The sequence below is a fragment of the Thyridium curvatum genome, assembly GCF_004353045.1.
Source record: "Thyridium curvatum strain D216 chromosome Unknown NODE_89_length_163435_cov_79.615573, whole genome shotgun sequence".
Taxonomy (NCBI): Eukaryota; Fungi; Ascomycota; class Sordariomycetes; order Thyridiales; family Thyridiaceae; genus Thyridium; species Thyridium curvatum.
Genome location: NW_022156844.1, coordinates 63,890 through 82,904, shown reverse-complemented (window position 1 = coordinate 82,904; position 19,015 = coordinate 63,890). Strand labels below are relative to the sequence as shown.

General features: G+C 60.2%; 4 protein-coding genes across 4 annotated transcripts; 3 read left to right on the top strand and 1 right to left on the bottom strand.

Annotated features, from left to right (window-relative positions):
- Positions 1 to 1,696: 1,696 nt before the first annotated feature.
- Positions 1,697 to 6,052, top strand: E0L32_010700 (uncharacterized protein; the record flags this gene model as incomplete). The annotated part of the gene is made up of 2 exons (XM_031133347.1): positions 1,697 to 1,794; positions 2,719 to 6,052. 2 exons carry the CDS (start codon positions 1,697 to 1,699, stop codon positions 6,050 to 6,052), a joined length of 3,432 nt encoding a protein of 1,143 aa, XP_030989312.1.
- Positions 6,053 to 7,024: 972 nt separating this feature from the next.
- Positions 7,025 to 7,859, bottom strand: E0L32_010699 (uncharacterized protein; the record flags this gene model as incomplete). Its single annotated transcript, XM_031133346.1, has 2 exons — positions 7,025 to 7,675; positions 7,728 to 7,859. The coding sequence occupies 2 exons, from the start codon at positions 7,857 to 7,859 to the stop codon at positions 7,025 to 7,027; spliced, it is 783 nt and encodes a 260-aa protein (XP_030989311.1).
- Positions 7,860 to 8,362: 503 nt separating this feature from the next.
- On the top strand, positions 8,363 to 15,847 carry E0L32_010698 (uncharacterized protein; the record flags this gene model as incomplete). The annotated part of the gene is made up of 3 exons (XM_031133345.1): positions 8,363 to 8,606; positions 9,103 to 9,131; positions 9,185 to 15,847. The coding sequence occupies 3 exons, from the start codon at positions 8,363 to 8,365 to the stop codon at positions 15,845 to 15,847; spliced, it is 6,936 nt and encodes a 2,311-aa protein (XP_030989310.1).
- A 1,259-nt stretch (positions 15,848 to 17,106) lies between these two features.
- On the top strand, positions 17,107 to 18,566 carry E0L32_010697 (uncharacterized protein; the record flags this gene model as incomplete). The annotated part of the gene is made up of 2 exons (XM_031133344.1): positions 17,107 to 17,241; positions 17,295 to 18,566. 2 exons carry the CDS (start codon positions 17,107 to 17,109, stop codon positions 18,564 to 18,566), a joined length of 1,407 nt encoding a protein of 468 aa, XP_030989309.1.
- Between the last annotated feature and the right edge of the window lie 449 nt (positions 18,567 to 19,015).

The window sequence follows — 19,015 nt, the reverse complement described above, 5'->3', positions numbered from 1 at the left end:
AGCAGTGCAGTGGTGGTGATGTGGCGCGTGGCGTGCAACTCGTGTGGGAGTGGGATGCGAACCGGCGCGGACTTTGTACCCCAGGTCCTCCTAGCTCTTTATTTTTCCTTTCTCTAGAAGAAGCCAGCGCCGGAGTATAGAGTTTCTGTGATTATTGACAACAGTTATCTCGTAGTATGGGGGGTCTGGAAGATGATGCGTCGTCGTTCAGGGGGTCTGGAAGCCCCGGAGACTATCGGATAGCGCGTAGCAGATCGTTGTGCCAGAAGGAGAGGACGAATTGGACCGTTTGGGAGTTGTTGATTAAAGTGTATATTCGCAAGCACAAAGAGAGAGGGCCAAAGCAGCCTGTGTGAGAAGAGGAGGACGACGCAGACGAGCAGACAGTTGAGGATTGCGTTGTGAGAGTGGAGTCTGTGATGTCGCCAAATGCAAATGGCAGCGCATCCTCCTCGCCTGGATCTGGCTTGGAAACGTGGTTTTAGTTCTGGCTCGTTTGGCTCGGTTCCATTGGTAACACGAACAAGGGATGGGCTGATGAGTGCCTCAGGCACCAATATTCCCTTGCCAAGCACAACCTGCCGAACTGCATTCACATTCACATGGAGTCACATTTGGCATCGTATTGCTGACTTTGCCGTTTCTATCTCCTTTTGTATTTGTACCATTGACCTTGGCAAGCGCATTGTCTCAGATGGTGGTTGTTCGTATGATCTATACTGCCTAGGTGCCTAAAGTACTTTCCATTCAGGAATTGACTGCTGATGAAACAAGTGCACAGAAGCCTTCGTCTTGTTTCAGTGAAGACCTCGCCCTTCATTCAACGAGAGCGGGTGTGTAGGTACATGAGTGACTTGCCGGAAACATTTTGGGAGATAAGTAGGGAGTAGGTCGGCTTGAAATGCCCAAGACAAGCATAGATTGGAGGAGTTCTGCAGCAGAGCCGTTGGCCGAGCCTGACTGGGCGATGTCATTTCAAATTTCTTTTTTTGTTTCTCTCTCCATCTTTAGCCCCATCTGGTTCATGTCCAGGATTGTGGCACCCCCTGTCGCTTTGCAGATCCTCCCGAGGGCGACGCGAGGGCGACGGCAACAGGCACGCACTCCAATTAAACTCCCAGCAGATAACCACCTCGAATCACGGCCTTTCGTGTTGCAAACGGATCGCAGCAGACGGGTTGTCGCACCGTCCAGGTGTGCGAGGCTTTCAGATGTGGACGTGAGACTCCTACTTGCAAGTGCCACTTTGTCTAATATTCAACCGTGGTATTACTGTCCATAAGTTGTCCATAGACATGAGAAACCTACTTGGCCAAGTGAGTGTCTTGCCAATGGCTTGCCTGGAGTCGACTGACCCAAACATACTGCCCAATACCTAGTGAGTTCCTCGCCCGCACAAAACTATCTGCTGCTCAACCCGAGGTGGAAGCTCATGTTCGGGGGGCGAAGCTTGACAAAACAGGCCAACAACGATGTACGGGTGAGCGTGACGCAATGTTACAAGCCACTAGCCTAGCCTCCCCTGGCATGTGCACACCACTAACGGCAACGCTGGATCTCCGTCGACAGTGCTTAATGCAGAATGGAGTGCGGGTTCAGAGGAAGACCGGAGGGCTCCTTTTGGCTAAAGCGGGCAGCGATGTGAGACCGCTGCAGGAGAACAGGCGAACAAGAAGAGACACAGAGTGTATGGACTATGGACATTATCCGGACTTCCGCCGCCACAGCAGCGGCAGCCCGTCTTTCTCCTAAAAATGCTGGCGGTTTCGTCTTTGCCCGCGGTCTTTACAAGAGGTACTGTTCAGATGCCCATCATGCCAGTTCCCCCTGCTGGACCCCCGCCAAACTGGAGTCCAGCTGTTCTAGCGTGTCTTTAGCGCCGCCAGCCAGTTGATCTCTGGTGCGACCCTGTGAGGTCAGGCCTGTAAATTTCCCCAAAGACCGCAGTGCTGCCCGCTGTCCGTGTGCCTCGCGCCACCGCCGTGATCCATACTGCAGGCCATAGCAGCCGGAACTTCTGACTAGTGCGAGGCCGCCTCTTGTCATCGTGTTCGCAACTTCATTGAGATCTTCCCGCCCCTGACTCTTCTGCCTGACCAAGGAACCGTCTGCTGTGCATCTCGCAGTGTGGTTATTGCCTGGATTGCTGCTGCTGTCTCTCTGCTGCAACCGTGCCAGAGACCACCACCCTCTCATCCGTCATCGATCTGCAGTTCAGTACACCAGGGGGGAAAAAAACAGGTGCGCTGTGTGCTGACACCGCACACACTTGAACAGCTCCAACCCAATCAGATAACCTCGAGCTTCGCGAAGGAACAGACGGTCCTGCCTGCTGCCCTGTCTGTCCTGCGCTCTTCGCCAAGGGTGCCACGCGTGCGAATTCCTCGGCCCTTTTTTCGCCTCCCGCAACCCTCTGGCCTTCAGCAAACGACTTTGCGACCCCGTTCTCAAAGGCTCGCCCGCAGGTCTTGTGGTTCGGTCTCGTCTAGAGCAGTCGTCATCGCATTTGCCGCTCTCCTGGAAATAATGTTTTGAACCTAATACGAGGCGCTGTCGGCAACCAACATCTACGCACGCAATGGAAGGCACTTATGGCAATGCCTTCCGCTCCAACATCCAGTCACCAATGCAAGTCTCCTCCATGCCCGGTGCTGCCTGAGATCGTGATGCCTCTCCCTTCCTCTCTGACCGGCGCTAACTACTCGAGCCTCTGTGCAGGACTCCAAACACCCCGACCGGCGGTCAGTACAAGACCAACGTTAACCGCACCAAGACCAAGAAATGGGTCGAAGCCAAGGTCCAGAGCTACGACGGCGACGACTGGGGAGCCGACGAGTACGACGATGAGCCGCCCGAAGATGAAGTACCGCCTCCTCCTCCACCACCACCAAAACCACTCGGACCCCGACTGCCAGGCTCAAATCCCTCGAGCCAACCTCCTACACCGCAGTCCGCCGTCCATTCCATCCATTCCGGCAAGCCCTACTCGGCTTCGGCTTCACCCGCTCCATCACCTGGCCTGAAAGGTCCTTCAGGCCCGCCGGCGCTACAGATACAGACGCAGGCTCAGTCTCAGTCGCCTACCGTGGCACCCGAGAACCCGAGACCTGATCATGCAGGCCCCTCGAACGCTCCTGCTCCTATCACTGCGCCGTCGGGTGCCTCCGCTGAGCAGGTTGCCTCACCACAATCTGCTGGCGTGCCACAGAGCGGGGCCACTGCATCCAGCGTCTACTCGCAGCCCAGCGCCCGCAATGTAAGCTCGCCCGTGACGGACCGGCGCATGTCGCCCGCACCACAATCTGCTTCAGGCCCAGTGCCTACCCGATTCCCACCGAGGAAGTCGAGCATGGGCCAGCAAGCCGCCCCCGACCTGTCCGAGATCGTTCGCCCCGGCTCGGGCCCAGACCTGGTGCAGGGCAAGCCCTGGAGGGAAGGACGGCCTGCTTCGCCCCTGGGGCCCAGGTCGCCAGATGGGCAGCCGAACAAGCCCAGCTTTATCCGGCCTGCCGACATCTATAAGAGGATGGGAGAGGAGAAGGAGAAGGAGCGGCTATCTATGGATTCGAACCGTCCTAGCCTGGACAGCCTTGGGGCGCGAGGGAGCGAGCGATCTAGCTCGCCACTAAAAACCGACTCGGACCAAAGGCCAGCAAGTTTTGGTAGAGATGAGGACGGCGCGGACAGGACTCGGAGCGCGAACCAGGTCTTGACGCCTGTCGCAGAGAGGAAGAGTGAGCACGGCTTTGATGGCATGGTGAGTGGCGCACAGCAACCAAATGTCAGCGAAGGGCCGAAGCCAGTCATTGGTGCCGACGAGGATGGCGACTTGCGACGATTCTCGACGAGCCCAAAGCTCCCCGATCTGGCCCGCATGTCACTCTTTGGAGAGGATCTCTTCTCCAATCCCTCGGGCTTCCTTGCCGATGCACCGCCGATGCCCACCATACCGGATCGTGACTCCGAGTCGCCAGAGCAAGAAACGCCGAGTATAAGCAAGAAACCCGTCGTTCTACCTACCCAGGCTGCATCCGATACCTCATCGGAAGCTAGTGCTAAGGAAGGAGGGCTGAAGCTAGCCCAGACGACCTCCTCAGATAGAAAGTCTCTTGACGCTGCCAAGGCAGTCGAGAGTAAGGATGTAGTAGACACCACCACAACAAGCGCAGCAGATGTTCTGGCTCCCCCCAGACCATCACTGCCAGGCAAGTGGGTCACCGAGACTGGTGCCACACCCGGCGAAACGCCCGGCGAGCCGTCCAAGGACCTGTCTGGCATCGGCGCTCCATCTGCTGCTCGGGATGCCGACACAGCCAACCCACCTGGTGCACGCCAAGTGCAGGCTGGTGATATTGGCACAGACGAGAGCAGTGACGATGACGACGGTTTGACATCGACCAGGTCTCCAGACGCCCTTCCTCCCATTAACACCAGCTCGCGGCCTGCGCCGGCGGTGGAGGACAAGGCCATTATGCCACCGCCGGTGCTTGCAGAATCAACGAAACCACAGGCACAAGACGCCACGCCAACCACGGCTACGTCTGAGGTGCCTCCCACGGCACCCCTGAACACCCGCCGAAGCGAGATCTTCCCCTCAGACTACGTGCCGCCGCAGAGCCTAGAGCGGATCTCGACGATGAGCACGACGACAAACTCGCCGGTGAAGGAGAGCGACAAATTGCGAGAGGAGATTATCAGGACCCTGAGCCCAGTCAAGGCGTCTGATGATTTTGCCGAGGCAAGTGCTGCCCGAGACGCAGGTCTGGCCGGACGCAACACTACGCGCGAGAGTACGTACCTCAACGATGTCTACGGCGATTATTGGTCAGCCGAGGACAGGCCAGAAGACGAGGCCCTGGAAGGGACCGCTCTTGAGACGGTGGACGAAGCTGAATCGGAGAAGAGCTCGGAGCCGGCAACCGCATTACGGGAAGCAGCTCCCGCGGTTCCACCTCCCACGGAAACCAAGCCAGAGGTTGCGGCCATCCCAGTGCTCAGTCCTCCGGTGCTCAGCCCCCCTGCCTTGAACCCACAAAGCCCGCAAAGGGATCAAGTGCCACAGCCTGAACCGCAAAAGCTCACACTCGGCCGCCAGAGGTTCTCTTGGGAGATGGATACTGAGGAGACTGCTGCCCCGCAGCAACCTGCACCTCCAGCGCAACAAGATCCTGCAGAGCATGAGCCCAAGAGCCTAGGTATTGGACCGAGTTCGATGACACCCCCAGCAGGCAGCCCTACGGAGCAGGGAGCATCTCAAATACAGGCCGCTCGGGATCCCGAAGATCTATCGCCCAAGATATCTCTTCTAAGCTCAGCAGCACCAGGACCCGGCGTCGGCCCGGACCAACTGTCGCCTGTCTCTGCCATGACAGAACAGAAATCGCCGCCACTGTCTACTGAGCCTCACCGGCTCTCCCTCGCAGACGAGAAGTCCCAGATTCAGCACGGCTCCTCCCTCGTATCACCCGCTCCTCCCCCTTATGAGCACCCGGCCCTCTCCAAGGGATCCTCGACGCCACAGAGCGCCGCGTCGCCGGTGACGGCCGCACCGCCGACGGACCTGGACAGGATCGTCACCTTCCGGCAGATCATGTCGTACCCGACGCCGGCGGAGCGGATCGCGACGTACGAGGAGACGCGGCGGCAGTTCGCCGAGGCCAACTCGGGGCTGGCGGACTGGCTCGGGGGCATGCGGAGCCAGCCGGAGCACGCGGGGGCGTCGGCGTCGATGCGCGAGGCCGTGGTGGCGGCGCTGGTGTCGCCGACGGCGGCGGGGGGCGCGGGCGCGGAGTCCCTGCCGTACTTCCAGCAGTACCTCAACGCGAGCTCGCCCACGACGGCGGCGGCGGGCCCGTCCGGCCCCCGGCCGGCGACGGCGGGGGGGCACCTGCACCACGGCCACGGCAATGCTGCGTCGCAGTTTGGCCCGTCGAGCGAGTTCCGGCACTCGAGCGGGCAGGCGGCGGCCAAGAGCAAGGAGTTCTTGCAGACGGCGGGGAAGATGAGCAAGGGGCTTTTTAACAAGGGGAAGAATAAGCTGAGGGCTTTGTAGGTGTAGGTTTTGGTCGGTGGTGGTGGACTGGCTGGCTGGTGGGGAAAGGGAAGAGAAGGGGTAAGCGGGATATTGATGCTTCTGTAGCATTCATTTTCGGGGTGCCTTTGCCTTGGGGGCAAGCAACACCGGCTTTCATCATCATTTTCTTTTCTTCCTCGTTTTACAGGGCCATTGGCATCACTATCATTGCAGAGGGGAAAGGGGTCTTGGCGGGGAATCATCCTTCTTTGTTTTTTTTGTTTTTTTTCGCATTTGAGCTTTTGCTCTGTGTTGGACTTTTTTTCATGTTGATGTTGGATGAGAGTATGTTGTTGGTGTGATCACTTTGCACTGGACTACGAGACTGGGTGTGAGGGCTGGTTCTCCAGATTGTGCTCCGGTATGTGGCTTTATTCTCGCTGTTTGCATATCAAGATTGATGATGGGGAGATGTGGGCTGGGTGGTGATTACAGATGTATGAAATACATGAAGGCCTCTGTTGTGCTTTGTGAGCATGCGTGAAACTGGTATGTGAGGCTGTTGATGATGTGTGAAACTGTGGTGCTTCTTCCACTGTACGCTCCAGCCAATTAGGAGGTAGGTAGTCTGGCTTGTCAATTACTGTCACCTGTCAGCCCTGTCAAGGCTGGGCTAGAGTACTGTTACAGGATGCAGAGTGACGTATGGACCTCTGTGATCACGGCTCGATCCGTGTTAGAAGAATTTGGTGATTCCCCCCAGCGTGGTCGGCGCACTGTCATAAGGCACCAACGCCTGGGTTTCCGCTGCACATTACCTTGAGAGGTCAACTCCAGCTGCTGCCCTTTCCGCTTTCACGGCCTGGCATTCTGCGGATGTTCACATAAAGGTAGACAAGTTAGGACCGGGGGAAGAGCTGGGCTGTGCAGTTGGGTGGATCGGTGGATTACCTACGAATCACAACAGACCCGCACTGCCTACCTACATCATGCCCCGTCCCTGGCTTGGAACTATGTCAAAGTCACTTGTTGAGCACCATGCACTGGCTTTACCTCGTGTCGTGAAGCGATGGTTTCCTTCAGCGCATCCACTACGTCTTCTGAACTCTCGTAGCTCTCGTCCCAGCACATATGGATGATGTGGCCGGCTGTCATACCTTCTAGAGGGGGGAATGCCTCCATGGCATATTTTGTCTCAATCTCATCGTCCTCCAGTCCGTCGTACGGCGGGGCCCACGCCATCAGCTCGTAGATGGCAGAGCCGAGCGCGAAGAGCTCTCGCTTCCGGGCCGGCCGGCCGTAGAAGTCTCTCCCACGGAGCGGGAGCTCGTAGCTGGACTCCTCGAATATGACGGACTCGAACTCGTCGCGCCCGCGGATCAGGGAGCCGCCAAAGTCTCCGATCTTGAGGCGGTAGTCGTCGAACAGGAACAGGTTGCGGCAGGTGAGGTCGCAGTGCTGCACGCCCCTCTCGTGGACGTGGCTCAGGCCGAGGGCGACGTCGAGGGCCATGCGGAGCCGGACGCCCTCCTCGGGGCGCGGCGCGGCGGCCCCTCCCCCGCGGCCCCTGACGAAGCTGCGCACGTCGCCGAGGGGCGCGTACTCGAGCCGGAGGGCGTGGACGCCCGGGTGCACCTCCTCGAGGCCGCGGCAGCGCAGGACCTGCGGGTGGGGGCCGAGGTGGGCGTAGACGGCGGCCTCGCGGGGCCAGGACGGCCTCGCTGTCGTGCTGGCACAGGGCGCGCAGCTCGCCGCCCGCCCAGACCTGGTGGCTCTTGAGGGCCGTCTTCTTATCCGTCGAGGTCACGAAGCAGCTGCCGCCGAGGCCGATGATTGACCACCACATTACATTTGACGATTGGCCCGTGGCAGAGTGCGTGCGGAGTGGTGGGGGAATCAAACACCCTAGCCTGACACTTTGGTGGATGGGATTGTTGGAGGGTACAATGTGTGATAAGACTGTGCCGGCTTCTGAAATCCTGGGGGGTCTTTGTGCAGTCTGAGAGAGAGAGAGAGAGAGAGGCTTGCAGCAGAGTTGAGAGGGAGGGCTGTCTTCCAAACTGTCGGTGCAACGCACCTGGATTTGGTGGCGGAGTGCTGTGGCTGAGATGGAGAAAGTCTCAGCTGGTGCAACGCTGCCAACCAAGTCCTTCAGGTCAAGTAATTAACTAGGTAGCGGATTTGCTCGAACCGTGGTCTTGGTACAGTGGGACTCAACGGTTGTCGGGTGGCAGCCCCGGTTCGACCTGACCTCGCATCGTGGGCAAAAGGAGGGGAACATGGCACTGGGGGGTTCGTGGGATGGTGGTTCGTGAAACAGATCCGAGTGAGTCCTGTGCTGTTAACGAAATGAAGAAGACGACCTGGAGACCAACAACCTCTGTGAAGCCCTGGTTGTTGGTGCGCCTTCAGTGTTCACAGAGGTTGTCGGTGCGCGATGTCAGCCCAATTTCAACGGGTGGGCGGGTTCTTAGCGTACCTAGTGCTGTCGAACTAGGTACTCCGTACAAGTACAATACCACCCATTGTGCTGTGGATGTTTTCCCAGGGCTGAGCCAGGACAAGGGACAAGGGACCAGGGGGCCAGGGCTAGGTAGGCGCAGCAGCTGTCTATTTCAATGAACAGAGAAGCTCTAGCACCAGCTGTTGCGCGTCATTTTGCCTTGCTTTCTCTCCGTGCACCTAGACCAGACCAAGTAACTATCCCCACCCTGAGAGTTCCTAATATTAGCAGTCGGGTCTGTAGGTCGCTCCTCCCTCGCTGCATCTCCACACTTCCTGCCAGACTAGGCCATGTTTCGCCGCCAGCCAATCCCCCATTTTCGGCAGGCTCGCCTCTTTCCACATTCCTTTCCCGCCCATGTCTCGGTCTAAGCCACCGACGAACTTTCCCTCGACTCTCCAGATCCAAGCTTCCTACCTTACTCCGTAGCTACTAGCTGCTGCGCTGGGAGCTCCGGACATCACTTGCGCTGTGCTGTGCAAAATCAATATTTGCAGCGCGCGGATCACGAGCCCGATTGTTTATGTCTTTTCTTTTACTCGATCTCTTTTTAGAGCTAGTGTAGCAGTGCACTACTCAATTGCAGTGTCGCAAGGAGGAGCTGTCTCTGCTGTGGTACGTAAGAAACTCGACCCTCGAGGACACACACACACACACCAGTCCTTCAGCTCTGCTCAAATTGGCCCTGTCCTCCTGTGTCTCCTTCCGACCAGGTCAGCCAACACGACGGAAGAAAAGTAAAAGAAGCTCACAGCGCCATCCTTGACAGAAGCCTCTCCCGCGCTCCAATCTCCGGCGGGACGGGACATCGAATCGAAGCACCGCGCGATCTCCCGACATCACCGACCGGCCCCAGACATCCGCTTCAATGGTCCAGCTCTGACAGACTCGCCCGACTGAACCTCTTTCCTCCCGACCGGAACCACCGTAAGACACACGCATACACGCTCTCCCCTCCTATTGCGCCTCAGGGGGCAAGACCCGGGCCTCTTGTTATGCAGTCCCCTCAATACCACCACCAGCCCGCCTACCACTACCATCACCATCCGCCCGACCCCAGAGCCGCCGCCCAATTCCCGCAGCCGTATCCGGACCACAGCCACGACCCCATGATCGCCGCCGAGGCCGAGGCGCCCCTGCCGGAGGGGGGCACCTTTGGCGAGGAGCAGTTCAACCAGCTGCAGGAAAAGGCCAATGCTGCGGCCGCCGCGCAACAGCACCAGCAGCACCAGTACCAGCACCAGCACCAGCAGCACCAGGAGCGCGCCTCGCCCGTCCGCCAGACCTCGTTCGTGGGGCTGCCGCCCATCCGCCGGTCTTCGACCTTCTTCAGCGACAGCATCGCCGCCGTCGGGAGCAGCAATGGCGACGCCGAAGGCAACCAGCAACAGCAGCAGCAGCCCGTGAGCGCCGTGGCGCAGCTGCCGAGCCAACGGTCGACGCCGAGTCCGAACCCGAGACAACAGCAGCAGCAGCAGCAGCAGCAGCAGCAGCAGCAGCAGCAGATGGGTCTGCCGGGACACGTGGCGCAGGAGTACATCGGGCAGCAGCGGCAGCTGTCGCAGAGCCCCGTCAACTTCGGCGGCGCTCCCGGCGGGCAGCAGTATAACACCAATCCGGCCGCGCAATATCACCACCAGCAGCAGCATCCTCAGCAACACCAGGGCATGCCGCACCAGCAGTTCCAGGGCCAGCAGCATCCCCAGCAGCAGGGCGGACAATTCTTCCCCCAGGGCCAGCCGCAACAACAACCCCCACGCGGCGGCCCCGGGCACCCCCAGATTACGCTCACCCAGCAGCAGCAGTTTGGCCAGGCCCAGCCCTTCGTCCCGCCCAACATGCGGCCCGGATTCCAGCCTCCTCCTCCTCACCACTATCCTCAGGGCCAGCAGCCTCCGCAGCAGCAGCAGCAGCAGTTGTACCCCAACGGCAACCCAGTGCAGCACATCCCGCCCCAAGGCAGCGCCTGGATCCTCGAGGAGTCGCACCTCTCGGAGCCGCTGCAGCTCCCCCGCCACCGCGCGTCGAGCAATGCTTCGCTGCGGCAGGGGCAGGAGCAGGAGCAACAGCAGGGAGGGCGCTCCGGCGACGCGGGCGAGTACGAGCTCGACAAGGACACCGGGGTGTCGGCGACGGTGGGCACGGTCAACACGATCGACAGCGTGACGCAGGCGCTCGACGCCCAGCAGCAGTCGCAGCAGGACGCCCCGCCCGTGCCCCAGGTCCCCGCGTCGTTCAACCCGCAGCTGCAGCGGCCCGGGACATCGCCGGTGGGCCGGATGATCCCGCCCCAACAGCAGCAGCAGCAGGGAGGCTTCATGCCGAATGCGCTTGCGCGGGCGCAGACCAACGACCACAACCCCGCCGGGCAGAACCAGAGCCAGGACGACGCGAGCAACGTAAATAAGCACCACGGCATCTTTCACGGCATCCGCCAGCGGCTTAAGGAGCACCAGGCTAATGCCGCAGGAGCGGCGCGCCGGCAGAGCGTGGATCAGGGGGGTCACAACAACAAGGTCGCCGGGGACGAGGTCTCGGAGGCCAGCGTCGATGCCGGGTCGGGGAACAAGCGGCGGAGCGTATTTGGAGCTCTGCGCGGCAGCGCGACGCAGCCTAATACGTGGGACAACACCGAGTTCCCGCACTCGCCTCCCTCGCGGAGGGAGAGCGTCGTTGCGGCTGCGGGTGCTCAGCAGCCGCCACAGCAGCCGCCACAGCAGCAGCAGCAGCAGCAGCAGCAAGGTCAACAACCCCGTCAGCAGTCGCCGCCGCCGCATGTTCAGCAACCCCAACAGCAGCAGCAGCAACCACCATCTGACCCGAGGAACAGCTTCATTCGCACGGGCTCTGCGGGAGGACTGAGCCGGCAATCCCCGGCCCAGCCGGCGCCGGAGACGCTCATCCGGCAAGGTCTCGTCCGCCGGTCCAGCTCGGAGTACAGCACCGACCCGAAGCCGTCCCAACAGCAGCAACAGCCGCAGCAGCCGAAGAAGCGCTTCTCTAACCTCAGCCACATGCTGCGCCCCGGCGGCAACCAGGAAGCCGAGCAGCAGCGGCAGACGCCCCAGATCAGCGCGCCCATCATGTCGTCGCCGCAGGCCCCGCCGACCATGGAGGGCCAGCAGCGCCAGGCGGCCCCGCCGGAGATGATGAACAAGTTCGGCCCGCAACAATCTCAGCCTCAGCCTCAACAACAGCAGCAACAACAACAGCAGGTGAATGGCGGAGCGCCGCGGCCGAGCATGTCTGGTCCCCGGCCATTCACCTCGGATGCGCAGATGCAGTCTATGCAGCAGAAGCAGAACCAGCCGAGGGAGTACCTCCAGCGGCCGGCGCAGGACGAGGCGCCCGGCAGCGCCAAGAAGGCGAGCGCGTTCCTCTCGGGGATCTTCAAGGGCGGTAAGAACAAGGAGCAGAAGCAGCAGCAACAGCAGCAGCAGACGCCGCCGCAGTCTTCACCAAGTCCGCCTGTGTCGCAGTTCCAACCGGGACCGAACGGGCTGCCCATGATGGGCCGTGGCGGACCTGTGCAGCAGCAGGGGTACGCTCCTCTGCAACAAAACTTTCCGATGGGACGCGGCGGGCCGGTGCCGATGCAGGGGCAGCCGTTCGGGCCTGGCTCGATGGGTCGGGGGCGGGGCATGCCTCCTGGCCCGATGATGATGATGATGCAGCAGCAGCAGTTCGGTCCCCCTGGGCATCCCGGCCTGGGCCGCGGCGGCATGGTGCAGCAGATCGGTCCTGATGGAAGACCAATTGGGCCGCCGCAGTTCCTCGCCGGCGGACGCATCATGGTCAACCAGGGCCAGGCGGGGCAGCAGCCTCCACCGCAGGCTGCGCAACAACAACAAGACGGCCGCCGGGCGTCGATGTCGCCTCAGCCTCCACAAGGGGCGTTTCCTGGTGGCCCCAACCCGGCGCTGGTACAGCAGCAGCAGCAGCAATCCCCAGAGCAACAAACGACTGCTCCGTCACAGCAATCTCCTACCCCTGAGCAGCAGCAGCAACAGCAACAGCAACAAGCCCCCAGCACCCCTGCCGGCGCCCGTCGAGGCTCAGACTCCCGCCCGGCGCTGTCCCGCAACCCGCTCTCGTCCCACCCCGTCACTCCCCTCGCCGACCAGCAAGACCCCACGGCCGAGCCCCCGCCGCCCCGGCCCCTCCAGGAGCAGGACCGCTCCCGCTCGGGCTCCTTCGAGGTCGACGCCCGCCGCGCGAGCATGGCGCTCCCGCCCGCCGGCCTGGCCGCCAAGGGCGGGCTCGCGCCCTCGCGCAAGCCCGTCGGGTCGACGCCGTCGCCGAGGCGCTTCTCCGAGGCGCGGCAGCCGCAGCAGCAGCAGCAGGTCACCGCGGAGCAGGACGGTAGGCAGACGCCGACGCCGCAGACGGGGTCGCCCGATATGCGGCGCGTGTCGACGCCGAGCATCGCGCCGCTGGGAGAGCAGGCGCAGGTGTCGCCGCAGGTCCGGCCTGCTACTGCGGCGGTGCAGGCGCAGGCGCAGGGTGAGGGGCAGCAGCAGCAGCAGCAGCAGCAGCAGGCTCCGCCCAGGGTGCCTACGCCGGGTAATCCGCTGGATAGGGTTGCTGGGCAGCCGCAGGGGCAGCAGCAGATGGTCGTCTCGCCCGCTGGGTCCCCGCCGCCGTCGGTGCTGGCTCAGCAGCCGAGCCGGCCGAGTCTGCAGGGCGTGCGGAGGGACTCGGGCGCTTCGTCGCCGCAGCAGCAGCAGCAGCAGGTGCAGGGCCAAGCTAGCATGCAGGATATCCGTCGGCCTTCGGGGCCGCAGCAGCAGTTCCAGGATCGGCCTAGCTTGCAGGACCTGCGGAAGGCCTCGGGCCCGCCGCCGATGATGCAGGGTGCTCTGGGGCATCATCAGCCTTTGCAGCAACAGCAGCAGCAGCAGCAAGGCCCGCAGGGTCAGCCGCAGATGCAGCCTGGTTTTGGCGCGCCTCAGCAACAAGCAGGGCAGCAGCAGCAGTGGGGACCGCCGCGGACTGCTACTGGACCGCCGCCGCCGCAGACAGCCCAGCAGCAGCAGTCTGAAAAGCCAGACAGCTTCACAAAGATGTTCAAAGGGCGCTTCTCAAGCGGCGGCGGCGGCGGCGGCGGCGGCGAGCAGCAGCCGGAACAGCCGCAGAAGGAGAAGAAGTCGGGCAAGAGCCTGCTCAGCGCGTTCCGCCGCTCGTCGAAGCAGGTCGAGCCCCAGGGCCCGCCGCCCGGTGGTCCGCGATACCCGCAGCAGGGCGGTGGTGCGCCGATGGGAGGACCGGTGCCTCAGCAGCAGCAGCAGCAACAGCAGCAGCAGTTTAGGCCTGGTCCGGCGCCGCAGGGTATGCAGCAGCAGGGTCTGCCGCCTCAACAGCAGCAGCAGCAAGGCCCTGGCAGCGCAGCCGCCAGCGTGAGTTCGTCTCAGGACCAGTTTGCCCAGCGTCGTGAGGCGCTCAAGCAGCAAGCTAATGCTCCTACCCACGCCCCGGCACCGGGTCCGATGGGGCAGCCTCCCGGAGGTCCGATGCAGATGCAGCGCCAGCCGCAAGGTGCCCCCGGTGGTCCTGGACCTCAACAGCAGCAGAGACCCGGCCAGCCGCTGCCGTTCCAGCGGCAGCAGTCGGTGCAGCAGCAGCAGCCGCAGTACCCGTCGGAACCGCAGTACGAGGCCGTGCCGATCCCGGGCGGCTACCAAGTCGTGCACGGCGAGGGCATGGTCGCGCCGTCGCCGTACGTTGTCAGCAGGCACCAGGCCTTTGCTGCGCACGCCCATCCGTATGGCGTCATGCCGTACCAGCAGCAGCAGCAGCAGCAGCAGCAGCAGCAGCCCATTATGGGATCGCAGGGTATGCCTCAGCAATGGGGATACCCGGGGCAGACTCCGCCTCAGCAGGTCTCGCCGCCTCCGCCGCAGCAGAGCCTGCACCAGGTCTCGCCTCCGCCGCAGCAGAACCAGCAGGTTCAGCCGCCGCCTGCGCAGTTTGCTCAACAGCAGCAGTCGCAACAACAGATACGGATGGTGCCGCAGGAACCGGGGCAGGAGCAACAGCCTGGCGCTCAACATCTATCGCCGCAGGCACAAGGTCAACAACAGCCCTCTCCTCCTCAGGCAGCACACCACGGCCTCAATGTGGGCTCCTCGCCTCAAGGCACACCTGGCCTGTCGCCCATCTCGGCCGACTCCGGGCGCATCACGCAGCTGAGCAACGTGTCGAACGAGATGGCGGCGGCGCCGCCGAGACAGCAGCCGGCGCAGATCGTCACCAACATGGAGGATGTAGCACAACAACAGCAGCAGTCGCCTCAGTCCTACCCGCTCCCAGAGTCGGGCAATACCTTCTCGCCGATCAACCCCGCCGTCATGAGGATGCCGAACCCGCCTCTGCCCGGTCAGCCGCAGCCACACCAACAACAGGGTCTGGCCGCGCCGCCCCAGCACCACCAGCAGCAGCACATGTTTGTCAATGGGACGACGGACGTGCCGCAGCGGCAGATCAGCGCTGTGAGCCAGGTCTCTTCTATACACTCGATGGTGCCTCCAGCGCAGCACGGCCAGCAGCAGCAGCAGTTCTCGTCGCCGCCTGTGGGTGACCGCACTGTCAGTCCCGAGCCGGCACCCGTGCAGCAGAGCAACCAGCAGGTACACACGCCGCCGCCACAGCAGCAGCAGCACTTCCAGAGTCCCGTCGTCGCTATCGATACTGAGCGGGCGAACGCGCTGCTGCCGGAGGAGGAGAATATTTATGATGCTACGCCGCGGAAGCCGGCGACGGCCGCGCCTGCACAGGTCCCAGTGCAGCAGGAGGATAATTTGCATGAGCCGCAGCCGGTGCAGCATGAGGAGCAAGAGCAGCACCACCAGCAGCCTGTAATACAGCAGCCCGCACCGGTCCACGCGACCGAGACGGTCATCACCCCGCCCTCCCCCGTGGAGTCGCCGTCCCCGGTCGACGGTCAGTTCGAGCTGCCCAAGCCGACGCCCCTGACGCACGAAGAGCAGGTTGAGCCGCCCGAGCGCCTGCTCAGCCCGGACGTGGCCGACGCCGAGGGCGCGGGAGGACAGGCCAACGGCGGCAGCGGCGTGGCGCGGACGGGCACGATCCGGGCGACGTCGGCCGAGGTGTTTGAGGAGCACAAGCGCAAGATGCTGCAGCGGGACATGGAGGAGAAGATTGCCGTGTTCCCCGAGGAGCCCGCCGACGGAGGGGCGAACCTGCAGCAGAACGGAGGGGTGAAAAAGGGTGGTGCCGCGGCGGAGGAGGAGGTGCCGCAGATGAGCGCCACGTCGTACCCCGGCCAGGAGTGGAATCCGTATGGGGAGTTTGCGTTTGATGATGAGGATTGAGGGGTTGGAGTGAGCACTGTTGTGAGGGGGGATTTGTGGGTGAGTGTATGGGGCTCGATGTTGAGCGGAGCGGATTTGAGGGGGATTTGGACATAATTTGGTCAGACCAGAGATTCGGTCTTTTGTTTTGTTTTACTTCTGTTCTTGGATACCTACTACATACCCTTCGCCATTTTGTCTTGCTTTGCTTTGTTAATCAGAACTCCGTACATTTTTAGTTGTTTGTTCCATTTGAGTGAGGAAAGCCACATGTTGCTGCTCTGACAAAGAGGGGTGACACTGGTATGAATTGAATATAGCATCTACAGTAACTTGAGAGTCTATCTGGTTGAGGGAAAACCCCCTAATGGTTGAAAATCGAGAGATGTATATACCCACAAGGAGAGTGGGCGGGTTCTTTGGCAAGGCCAAAGAGTTCACCTTCTCCAGGCACCGTCTGGGCAAGCTGCGCGAGTTCGCCGGAGAAATCGACACCGCCAACACCTACAGCCTTCTGGGTTTTGGGTACCAGGTTACTGTAAACCGTCGATGTAGTAGAGCCTGTACCCTTGATGGTTAGTATCAAGACTGTTAATCTCACTTTGAATCAAGCATTGCCTGTTCTGCATCCCGCAGTCCATTCATAAACCTCTCGGAACGTTTTGGCTACAACACTCAAGAAGAAATTTGTTAATGACAACGGCAAAGGCTTGTTGAATTAAATAGCCTACTCGCAAAGTGCTAGCATGCATAAGGGTCTGCCTGAACCTTGAAAGCTCGACAGAGTCTCGACCAATCTGATATCAAGGCCAAGAACATGCTCGCACGCTGGCCTGCTGACCTACTCCTCCTTAAGACGCATGTTCGAGGATCGAAACAGTCTACTGGTCTGGTTGGGCATACACATTATGTCAGTAGCTAGATAACGACAATATTTGGAAGAGGGACAAAACGTACGGGCAGAACAATAGCGAGAGCCCATGACTGCCCAGTCGTTGCAACCATCCTTTACGCATCGGATCGCGGGAGAAGGCATATTGGAAGTGATGCAACTGAAAGTCGGTCACGATACCCTCCAGTGGAGATATCCGCGTTCGCCGTTTGGCCAATGAACGCGTACCAAGTTTAGGTCTGTACCATGCATGCTACGTCGATGAAAATGTATCTTCCTACCTTTGCTCGTTTTCTAACGTGGTATTCCATGTGGCCAAAGTAATCATCCTGTCTTCGACTTGCAGCCCTCTACGAAAGTACCACACTCTTTGACAACTCCGGCTACGATGCCTATGTGGCCCTGCGACTTTGAGGGTTGCCCAAGGCCGGCCGTTCGCACTTTTGGGGATTGCATCCTCTGCAATCGCCACCTTTGCTCCGTCCATCTCCAACCTGCATTTCATAGCTGTCCCAAATGGGAGGTTAGTTCGCAGTTTTTCGCTCCGCACGGCCCCCTACTCATCTCGTCATCTAGGAGGCAGATATCTATGATCCAGCAGCTAGAGCGGCAGAAGCACGCGAGCTGACGGAGCTGTTCGGGAAGATCAATGTTGCCGCTCTCGCGGCGCGAGCTAGCTCTCTACGCGGTGGGATACCTTGCTCTATCCCCCCACTTCAGTATGACGTATCCACGCGAAGTTCTGTGATGGGCGGCATGAATTATCACATCGAATTGACCTTTGACGACGGAATTCAATGGATCGCCCGTATTCGCAGGTCCAACGCCACATCCCCGCCCGCAGCATTGCGAGACTACATCATCCAGAGCGAGGTCGCAACCCTCAAATTCCTGGAGCCAGTTGGTCTGCCTTCCCCAAGGGTGTTTGATTTTGCACTAGAAAATGCAAACAATCCTGTCGGGGTTGGTTATATCCTCATGGAGAAGCTTGCCGGCAAGTCCTTGAGATGGTCTCTCGCAACACAACAACAGAAAAAGACTGTCATGAATCAGCTTGCAGATGTATTTATTGAACTGCACAAATACCCGTTCGATCTTCTCGGCTCCCTCGACCGCCCAGGTGACGCCCATATCGGCGCATTTGCGCGAGAGTCGCTCACCGCCTTTGCACAGTCCGAAATGCGTCCCATCGGTCCGTTGTCCTCCTCAGAGCAGTATCACGACTCCTCGCTTCAGCTTATACTGGACCTCATTCTACGAGGAGAAATGTATTCGCAACACGCGGTAGACGCCTATCTCATCCACCGCTTCCTCGTCGATCTGATCCCGCTAGTATCGCCATCGCCATCCCCATCGTCACCTTCAATGCAGAACGGCCGGAAGTACTACCTAAAGCACGCGGATGATAAAGGAGACCACATCTTGGTAGATGACGATTTCAACATCACCGGCATCATCGACTGGGAGTGGGCTCAGACTGCACCACCAGCTCATGCATTCAACTCTCCAATCGGTCTGCTGCCAGTCGCAAGCTTCTACGACGGCGTCAATGATCTGGGTGACGATGAAATCGTTTTTGCGCGTCTGCTCGAAGAGAAGGGCCGTCAGGACCTAGCGGCGTTTGTTTGGAACGGCCGGGTACAGCACAGGTTCTCATTCTGTTGCGGTTACGATCTCGCGGACTGGAGAGGATTCCTTGGCCTTTTCCAGGGTCTTCGAAATGCTGTGAAAGTGGATGAAGGCCTAGACTGGGATGAGTGGAAAGCCGTCGCATTGCATCGCTACAAGGAGGATGTAGGACTGCAGTTGCTATTGTCCAGACGCGAGGTCACCGCGTCTGGACCATGAAATATCATTGCGTGTCTATTGAAGGATGGTACCATGAACCCACCTCTACATGATATAGGCCGGCCTCGTCAATCAAATCAAAGCCCGAACCCAGAATTTACAAGAAAACCTTTGCTTGAGTATAGACTTCTGGTTGCCTTTTCAACCAGATAATCCTATGCTAGAAGTCGAGTTTGTACCTGTGAGACACCTGCTGTTTGTGAGTTTGCCATTGAAAACTCATACAAGTTGAGGTGCTTGCTGGTTGTTTGATCAGTCTGAAGAGTGAATGGCGAGATGAGTGGTCTTTCAGGCAGTCAACAAAACACGAACGAGTAGTGCCAGGATGGTCTAGGGCTAGAACAAACTATCAAAGAACGACATTGGGGTGTCGCAGGAAAAGTGAATTATATAACATGGCTAAAGTCCAGATTAGTTGGTCAACACGATTAACCTTCGTTTTGTGATAG